Below are 10451 nucleotides of genomic sequence, written 5' to 3' on the forward strand. Positions count from 1 at the left end.
CTCAACCCATTATCATTCCGGTATAGGGGGAAAAAACGCTCTGGCTTGTTTGTATTTCTTTAAACCAATCACAATCGTCTTGGGCGCCGCTAAGCCCAGGATGCAGCGACGGTGCCCTTGCAAAAACGGTAACACGCAGATAGCGGAAGGGAGGAGAATTCCGACTGAAATAGTCGGCCAATGGCAGGCTTATACCCACAGTCTATATCCTGTGAGACTACTGTCAGCCTAATTAACCTGTTGGACAAAGTGGTGATACATTGTGCTGGTAATAAACTTAAACTGATGGACAGAATGTATAATGTTAATACACAGGAGTGATATGAAGGCGCTTACCATTAAAATTGATTACAAAGTGTCACTTAACATCTGGCAAATAGTAAAACAGTCTTGAGCCTACACACCTGATACAACCACATGTGCTGGGGTAAAACATACGCAGTATGAAGGAAGAAATTCTCAGAAACTTGCATCTCTTAAAGAGTGCAGTGTTATTGATAGATGTTGGTTTGAGAGGCCTTTGAAGGAGTCCTATGATTGTCAATTAAGAAGACTGAACTTTGTAAGAGGAGCATTTCTTCACTCTAATAAAGGCTGCTCCATACTTTCCGCGTTCCGCATCTGCGGACGGCTGCACCCGGTTCCATTCATACTACAATTGAGGGTCCGCGTTGGTCTGGCATTCCACGCATGCACAAATCCAGATCTACGCTCTGTTCCAGTTCCATTACCACAGAGTGAATTCATAATTGAATGCGATGACAATTTTCGGTTACGCTGACCTATAAAACGCTATTCCAAAAGCAAAATTATACATGATATACATCGTTAGAAAGCTTATACTCTCACCTACTGAATAAATGAATTGTCAATCAAGCCATACTGTACTAAAAATGGCGACAACGCCGTAAACAACAGGTGTGGTATTACGCACAGCTATTTTTGGAGGAACCCAGGCATCACGAATGCGCGTGTATTTCACAAACAGATTGTCCAAGACTATATGTGACCACTCAGTCTAAAAAGGGACATCTCTACGCGTAAAACCAATGGGAAGGTTGTATATTTATTCAATATTTAGTCCCAGATATTGACTGTAGAATGACATGGTATCCTTTTTAAAACTTTGTCTCGTTTATTTCGTTATTCAGTCAGCAGTGTTTTCACTGCTGTATTGGCATATCTTAGGGCTATTGTCGGGTTTATCTTGTTGCTATGACGGAATACGATTTTTGAGCTGTGAAAGAATATTTTTATGAATGCCCAGCTAGACAATATAAATGTGGGTAATGGCGGATCTCCTCGCACAACTCTCTTCAAAACAAGCATCCATGAAATTTTGTTATCTGGAGCATGCTTAGTCGGCACGTTTCCTATGAGTACAGTCCACACGGTCACAAATTTTGGGCTGCGCGTGGACGTCCGCATAGGGGTCCGTGCGGACCCTCCGGACATGGGCGGATGACCACATTTACGTCACGAGGACCAAAGGGGACCCTCGCGGACACGCAGACGCGGAAAGTATGAAGCAGCCTTAAAGCAAAATGAATTAGTAAGTTACAGTAGCAATGTGAGTGTGACTGTTTGGCTGATTAGCATGTCATTGCCATTGACCAGCTTGAAGTTATCCAGCTGCTTACAGCGATGATGTCACTGTACTGTCATGGGAATCTCTTAAAAGCCTGGTTGATAGTCTACAATGGTTAAAGAGACTAACACTGAATAAGTGATAATGAAAAGTAAAACAAATAGGGGTTAGCAGGCAAACCAATGGCTGTGAAAAGATCATCACAGGCTCACGGAAGGTCGTCATGCATGTGTACTTTGGAATGGGTCAGCTCATGTTTTGGGCACATTACGCTGTGACATCTTCCACTCATGTAGTCACTGCAGTTTTAAGCATTTTTGCATATTTGGTTGGCGAGCTGTTGAATGTTCTTTTATCATATGGCTCTATACCAGCTAAATTGCAGCCCATTTCTCAGCCATCTCAGTTCTGTTTTATAGCTGCATTTCTTTCTGAGGTATTTAGAAACAGAATTCATTTAAGTGTGTTTCTGCATATTCCTGCCTAGGCCTCCACCCAGCCCCTCGGGCACCATTACCGCAGGGTATGGACAAATGCAGAGCCGCTCGGTGCCCGTCTACGAAATGAAGTTCCCCGACCTGTGCGTGTACTAGTGCGGGGGGGGGGGGAGGGGGGGGGGAGAGGGACGGCGCCCGGCGGCCCTCCCCAACCCCAGCCCCAGCCTTTCCGGAGCGCAGGAGGCAGAGCCGGCGGAAACAGCGCCACCCCTGCCCCGCCCCCCTCCGCCCCCGCGCTCCTTCAGACGAGGCCGAACTGACGCTCAGTCTCCACCCGCACTGTGACAAACCAAGCGGCTCGCCCTCTGACCCCGCCCGGCACCCAATGGTCACCCGGACCCGTCACTGACAACCCCCCACCCCCCTCTGCTCCTGCTGCTGCCGCCATCGCCACCTAAAGTCTGCACGGGCATGCTGCCCTGTCTTTCACTGTGTCCACCCCGACATCGTAGAGGGAAGAAGACGAGGGGGAGAGAGAGGAGAATGTTGAACATCTGGGAAGTAACGGCATGCCTTCAAGACGTCCAGTTTTCAAGGGGAGAAACGCTGCTGGGATTTGGGCTGGACCTCCCACTCGTCACCACCGTGTCATCTGTACACACCATCGCGCTCAGTGTGCGTTAATTATGGACAGAAAGTGCTGGAAGGAGGGCTGCCGGTTGATCACCTGCTAATGCAACAGAGGGGCTGCACTCACAGCCTTGAAGGGGTGTATTGTGAGCATTTCATTTTCTATTCAAATGCTTAATGTTGTCATGGTATCCAGTGATGCTGTTTTGAGGTAAAATAATAATAACAACTAAGATAGCCATACAAAAGTATAAAGACATTGAGCTAAGAGCAGACTGGGCTTTTTAGACGTTGTATGTTAAAATAATTATTTTAAATTGTGTGTTGATCCCTGTTTTCTGTAGAAATCTGACATCGCAACTCCCTCTAAAAGAGGGAAAGAAGAAAAAACCCCATTACCCCAATGAGCAGAAATGTATTATTAAAAAGTGCAAGATGTCACAATATATTGTAAATTTTAATTACACAGTATTGTATTTTCTCTTACTGTTTTAGAGATTTACTTGAAACGAATATCAAAGTTACACAGGCAATGTTAGACTCGTGTTTTAGATTTGAGTGAGGAAAAAAAACGGCACTACTATTCAAAAGTATGCAAACTCAAAATCCTTTCGCCTAGGGTTCCAAAACTAGCATCCGTGACAGAGAGCCAGTTCTTTAAAGCCTGTGAAGCACTTTTTTGTGTTTTGATGGAAAAAAAAAAAGATTTTTGGAATCTTATTTTGCTGTTTGACATCAGGAAGTGCATTGGTGCTAGTTCAGAGATATTTTTTCATAACACTTATGTGTTCGCTTTGCGTAGTAGTTTTTAAGAGGCGTGACAGACATTTAATTCACAGGTGGGTTTTTTTTTCACCAAAAATGGGAGTGCCTTACGTGGGACTCATAATTTATTACTTACAAATGATTGAAGAACACAGTATGGTCTCATTACTTTGAAACAAAGCCAGAAGGTTTTTCTTTTTAATTTTTTTTTTTTTTAAGATTATGTATTTTATGAATGTTTCAATTCGTGCATGTCTGTTGAAAATCTGGTGTAGCCGTGTTTTTGAATTTATGTAAGACCTTCACAAATGAGAAAGATGGTCAGTTATCTTTAGATGAACCTAGACATTGTTTCCTGTTTTAGTATGAGGTATTTAAAAGTACTCGTGCAGTCATACCTGAACGTAGGTATATATCTATTTGTTTATGTAGATACTTTTTTTGCGTGCTCATATATACTTGTATACAGTGAGATCCAAAATATTTGGGAGAAAGGCATTTTTCACTGATTTGTCTCTGCACTGCACAATTTTAAATTTGTTAATCAAACAATTCACATGCACATTCTTGGCTTTCATTTAAGGATACTTTTTATACACCATGTAGAAATAAAAGTACTTCTTGTACACAGCCCTTCATTTCACAGCAACGTAATTTTTGGCAAATACGATGCTATGAAAATGAAAGTAGTCTTATTTAATGCTTAAAGTCACATATCCTTTGTATGCAATGACTGCTTGAAGTCTGTGACCCATAAACTTCTCTGGGTACAGGATATCTTCTCTGATGATGCTATGTCAGGCCTGTCCTGCAGCTATCTTTTTGTTCCTGTTTGTTTTGGTGGCGAGTTACCTTAAGTTTTCTCTTCATCATATGAAACACATGTGCAGTTGGATGCAGATCACTCTGATGTAAGTGGATCTTGATCTCTTCTGTCCACAAGACCTTTTTTGCGGACAGGCCCTCTGCAGGCTCTTTTAGGTACTTTTTTTTCAGTAAACTGTACCTTGGCCATCCAGTTTTTGCAGCCACCTTGTGGTCTGCATCTTACAGTGTAGCCACTGTAGATCTGTTCGTGAAGTCTTCTGCAGATGGTAGTCATGGACACATCCACGCCTGCCTCCTGAAGAATGTTTCTGATCTGTCAGAAGGGTGTTTGGGGGTTTTTCTTCATTATGGGGAGAATTCTTCGGTCATCAGCTGTAGAGATCTTCCTTGGCCTATCAAGCCCGTTGCAATTACTGAGCTCACCCGTGCTCTCTTTCCTCTGAACAGCTGCTTTTGGTGAGGTTAAGATTTGGCCTATGTCTGACTGTTTTTTTTTTCTTTTTTTTATTTCTCAGCCTGATAATTGCTTCCTTGACTTTCATTGGCACAACTCTGGTCCTTATGTTGACAAATGCCAATAAAAGACCCCAAAGCCAGTGAAAAGCCAAGAATCAAGACTAGATACTAACAGCTGTCTCATACCTGCATAAGGAAGAAATTTAACACACCTAACAAATCAGAAACACCTATGAAGCCATTTGTCCCAAACATTATGGTGCCTGGAAATGGGCAGCCATGTGTAATATCTACATGGTTAAAGCAAAATGCATAAAAACGTCCTAATAAAAGTTGAGTGTGCATTTTAACCACATGCATATTGTGACAGATAGCAAATATAAATTGTGGAGTAGATAGCCAAATCAAAGAAAACTGTCTTTGTCCCAATCATTATGGAGCTCACTATATATATATATATAATTCTGGATTGCACTGATTAACAACAGGAGAATCTGCTTGTTAAATGTAAACCCCTACCCAGGAAATCCTGCTGAAACTAAACAGCATGAGTAGGCAAAGTCTGATTCTAGTTCTGAAAAGAAAGAACTTGAAAGGAGACGCAAGGTCATGGAGTTGACAAAATAAGTGTCCAGTAGAGGGCGACGTCCGATGGGATTTAGACAGCATGCGTTGGAAATATAGGCGGATCACGTAGGCCAATACCCCATCAGCAGTTAACATTTCTTCTGCTCTTGGAACCGTACCCGTTAAACATTGTGTCCCCAGATAGTGCCATCACACGCCATGCCTTTCTCTATAGTGCTTTACACGTGAAATCTGCAGTCCACGATGGAGATGATAGCGTCTAGGCTATAGATGCAGATTCCACCATAAATATTTCCACTATACTATCATCTCTGCTTATGTCCCCAGTGATACACATTTTATGGTTATAACATTAGCTACATTTCCGCTAGCGCAATTTTTTTGTGGCTTTAAAACATAAAAATTAGATTCTCTGTAAAGTAGGCTCATTCCAAATTGAAAGTTCGGGAACATTTTCAATGACTTGCGTAACAGCTTCTGAGGCAAATGGAAATGGCTGAAATTTGCACAAAACAGACCGCCATGAAAAAGAACCAGTTCCGTTTGCAAATGATTAATTGGGACCCGACTGCAAGGCACGAGACTTGCTCAGATAGTGTAGGCCTTGCGCCGCATTTCCCGACGAAATGCAACTTGAAACCGAGTGGTGACAGGTTTAGCGTGCTAGTTTGCTAAATTAGCTTTTTATTCTAATGGAAACGTAACTCTGTTCATTTTACATAAAATACTAAGCAATAAACTCATTTGTTGGTTGTCTTTCATCTGTCTTGTCCGCCTGTCTTTCCGTTAAAGCATTGGGTCCTCGTGCCGTGCGTCTACACCAAATGTGACGTTCTAAATTCATTGCATCGTTTGACGTAATTAACAGAAAAATCAAAACCCTGTTAAATTCATAGCAGTCGTTGCTGCAACTCGGTAGCATACCAAAAAGGCTTCTGGAGACTGAAGTGACCTAGTTCAATGTGTGCCGTAGTCTGCATGGTTGTACACCCATGCGTTTTCACGCATGTCGTATGTATTTCATATTTTTACAGTTTATGATTTCATTATATGCGGTTGATTGGGCCAGTGTTTGTGGTGGTGTTTTGTGACGGCCGCATGGGCAGCCCTGTTCCCCGGAGACCAAATCAGACAAAGCTTACATGTCCAAGGCCCTCTCGCACTGTGGGTGAAGCCATTCTAGACTTAGACCCTTGCCCGGTCTCAGTGCTTCATAATTTTATCTACTCAGACGTATTTTGTTCTCTCTTCGTTTCACTCAGTCTTTGAAATTACAACTGAACCCTTTACTGTGTTTGTCATTATTCGTTTTTGAATATAATTTTGAATCTCACACTTTGTGTCTTTGATTTCACAGTGTAGTTGTTTAAATTACCCTAGATTTCATTCAGGAGTGGTGAGCCATAATACATCAATTTTGTGGAGCTGCATTTAAGATTCCTAAAGTTAAAAAAACCTTGATGCAGAGCCTCCATTTAAGTTCAGAATAAAGTTTTACCTTACTTATAAGTGTGCATTCAAACTCTTGAATAAATTGTTTCATTTCCTCTGCGTTTTAGAAATGAAGTGAAATTGTTTGCCTGGTGCAGTGGAGCTATTGGCTGGGCACAACTGAATCAAGTTGCAGTAATGTCTAAATGTTCACTTCAGTAGCCTATGTACCAGCATCTTAAAAATCATTTTTATAAATGTGAAAAATAAGGGCAAAAAGACTTCCAGGGATGAATGGATTTCTTTGTCTGAGAGCTCACTAGCATCAATTATGAGGTTTGCAATTCTGCATTAGGAATTTCACAATTCACACACTCCAAATGATGATAATTTCATCACTTGTCCAGGGGAGCTTTGACACATGGAAGTCCACCTAGAAATCTTTGGAACTGTTTCATCTCTGAAAAGTATGTACCTTTAATAGTACAAGGATAGATGAGTCGTTCAGTGTCTTACAGTTTCAATTTATCATTAATGTGAATACTCTTGAAAGAACAGAAAGGCCATGTGAGATTTGAATGCTTGACTGGAAGCAGAGCAATGGAAATGTCTCTGGAGAACTGGAAGCTGCCTGTAATTCATGATTTAACAGAGTGTTTGAATGAATTTGTATACATGAATTTAAATGTATCTGTGGAATTGCATTTAAGTGATGGATATTGAGCAGTACAACTACAGGGACATGTAATTAAAAAAACACATCAAACCATACATTCCTTAGGTAAGAAAAACTCTCGGATGTGCTGTATTTTGTTGTTCATGTTAACCATTGTATAAGCGCTGTTTGTTCCCTTCGTTTACGAGCATATGATTAACCCTACCCTGTCTTTCATTGTACACAATTTATCATCTGTTATGCAATTTGTTCCCTTGTTAAGACTAACAATTAAATACACCATTTTGTGTCCCAAAATGTGCTTTATGTCATTGTGTATATTCAAGACTTGGGGAAGAGTTTTAATGTTGTGCAGGATATCAAGGTTTTTCTTCCCTTATAGTGGCTGTGCATTTTACTGTGTGGATTTCACCCAGTCTGTACCTTTATCTCATGACTGAACATCATTATCTTCAAAAAGTCTTGATGTATGCATATGCACAGGACTGCTAACTGTGACCCGGTCATAATGCATGTTAGAGAAAATGTTTTAAATTGCATTTCACTGCAGCAAGCAGCACCAAAAACATGAGGTACTGTGAGGCATTCTATAGCATAATCTCCAGCTTTTTTTCACTTCCAGAGAATTTAATCCAAAAAAACCGCGGAGAAGGAATCTAAAGTCGCTTTTCCACCACATGATACCAGCTCAGCTCAACATGATGAGACAAATACAGGTTTTCCATATTTACTAAGATGCCACACTGGAGGTTTACGCTAGTCAAATGAGAGAAAAGCGGCACCCTAAAATTTGCATGTTTGGGCTAATACATCTGTATTTTAGGGTGTTCTGATGTTAGACAGCAAAAATCTGGGAGGAGAGAATGGACATTTATGCATATGACCTGCTACTGCTCATTTGTCATAACTGGTGGCTGTTGCTGCAAATGTAATTGTGGCTATTTTTTAACATCTGGGAAAAGCAGGTGTTAACTTTCAGGCACAAAATTGGCATTGCACTTCGTAATTTACCATGAAATCAGTTGTGGGACATTCAAAATAGATGAGGAAAGCTGCTTTTGTTTGTTTCTTAACACCCAGGTAAGCTATTACAAAGCATAGCCTACCCTACAGACAAATCTGGTGTATACTTATTATAAATGCCTGTGACCAGGTGGCTTTTATAATACGCATGTACTTTTTCTTTAATCACTTGGAGCATCCAGAAGAGGCTATGACAATGCAGCAGGCAAATTAGCTGCACACATTTAACATCTATTTATTATCTATTCCCAGCTTATCCTGGTCAGGGTCGCGGGGGGTGCTGGAACCTATCTCAGCGTGCATTGGGGGAGAGGCAGGAATACACCCTGGACAGGCCGCCAATCTATCGCAGGGCACACACACCATTCACTCACACACTCATATCTCGGGGCAATTAGCCTACCTGCATGTCTTTTGACTGTGGGAGGAAGGACACGGGCAGAACATGTGAAGTCCGCACAGAAAAGCCCAGGCTGGGTCTTGAGCTCACGTGTGTGTGAGGCAACAGTGACCTACTCACTGCACCACCGTGCCGCTTCTACATTTAACATTAAACACTGAACTAACTTAAAAAGTCATGATAAAGTCATGATACTCATAAAGATAGGTAAAAAAACAATTCTTTAATAAATATTAAACGCCATTTAAAATGCCTAAAGTCTTCCCAAAAGAACAGTACATGTAAATGATTTTCAACACTATCTACTGACCCTAATCTCCTGATCTGAAACCCTCTCCATGACCTCCCTGGGTACCAACTCTCTCGTTTTCTCTTTAGATGGCATTCTGTGAACATATAACAGAATAAAAGCATGTTGTTTGTTATAGCAACTCCGAGGCAGCATAATTGTAACAGCTGTTACATTTATACAGACAAGGATATCATGTTTTTCATCTGGCATCTAATTCCAGCTAGAATACACTCCATTTCAAGGACAGGTGAATTTTTAAAATGATGAATGATTGGATTGGATTGTAAATAAAAATAAAGCCCTATATTTTACTTCGCTTGGTCAAAAACACTTTTTATTTCCCACAAAGGTTATCACAATACTCTTTTTGTTTGTGACAGGGCCGGCCCTAGGATTTTGGTGGCCCTAAACCAATTTGTCGATTGCGTTCGGGGGGGGGGGGTGCGCTGTTGGATTCTGTCAAGAGGGGGGGGGGGGTTCTCTTGGTAAAATCCTTCTTACATTACATTGTTATGAAATGTTCTGTTGCCATTCCATTTAAATTTTAAACTGCTAGTTCCGCGATAGGGGATGAATAACGTAATTACGAAAATAACGGTATTTACCTTAGATAAACATTGGATCGTGTGACCCCCCTTTGTGGTCATGTGCCCCCCCCCCCCCCAGCGGTTGTGGCCCTAAACAACCACATAGACCGTTTATGCCACAGGCCGGCCCTGGTTTGGGAGGTGGTAGAGGACTGCATTTCACAGGTACAAACCTGAACTAGCTATGGTAGCTGCATTGTATATTATGTTATTGACCGTGTTATATTTATCTAGTGTTACATTTATGGCGACTTCCCCATATTTACTGTATGCTATTCCCTCCCTTACAACTTTTCTTTTCACTGGAACAATACCGCATGACTACAGTTCTGAAATGTGTTTAGTGGTTTCACCAACCAATATGTTGTGATTTAAATGAACTCACTGCGGCTGTGCTCATTTACATAACCAGTCTTAGTAAATACCCAGCTATATTGAAAACACACGGCAATGCATAATTCTGTGGCCCTGATAGTAATTTGCGTTATGCTTAGTAAATATGGCCCATAATGTATTAATGTATACTATATTTTTGGCTGTCTCAGGAGGTGCTGGTTGATTCTTTGTTTAATTGAAGTAATAGGGCTACAATATGTTTTTAGCATTCCAGCATGCAACTAAAAATCAATCTGGCCAAGTTTAGCGTTCTAACCATACATATTTCTCATTTCCATTGCTCAACATAAAAAGAAAAACTAAGAAATGCCTTGCATTGGGTTGTCAGCATCACAGATAATAAATCAGAACATA

General features: G+C 41.1%; 1 protein-coding gene across 1 annotated transcript in view; it reads left to right on the forward strand.

The window, feature by feature from the left end:
* The window catches only part of efr3ba (EFR3 homolog Ba (S. cerevisiae)), a 58822-nt gene extending 51126 nt beyond the window's left edge, over positions 1-7696 (forward strand). The window contains 1 exon segment of the mRNA XM_064339249.1: positions 2076-7696. Within this exon segment, the coding sequence (XP_064195319.1) occupies positions 2076-2181 (106 nt within the window). The 3' untranslated portion in view covers positions 2182-7696.
* Positions 7697-10451: the final 2755 nt, after the last annotated feature.

Source organism: Anguilla rostrata, chromosome 6, assembly GCF_018555375.3.
Source record: "Anguilla rostrata isolate EN2019 chromosome 6, ASM1855537v3, whole genome shotgun sequence".
Taxonomy (NCBI): domain Eukaryota; kingdom Metazoa; phylum Chordata; class Actinopteri; order Anguilliformes; family Anguillidae; genus Anguilla; species Anguilla rostrata.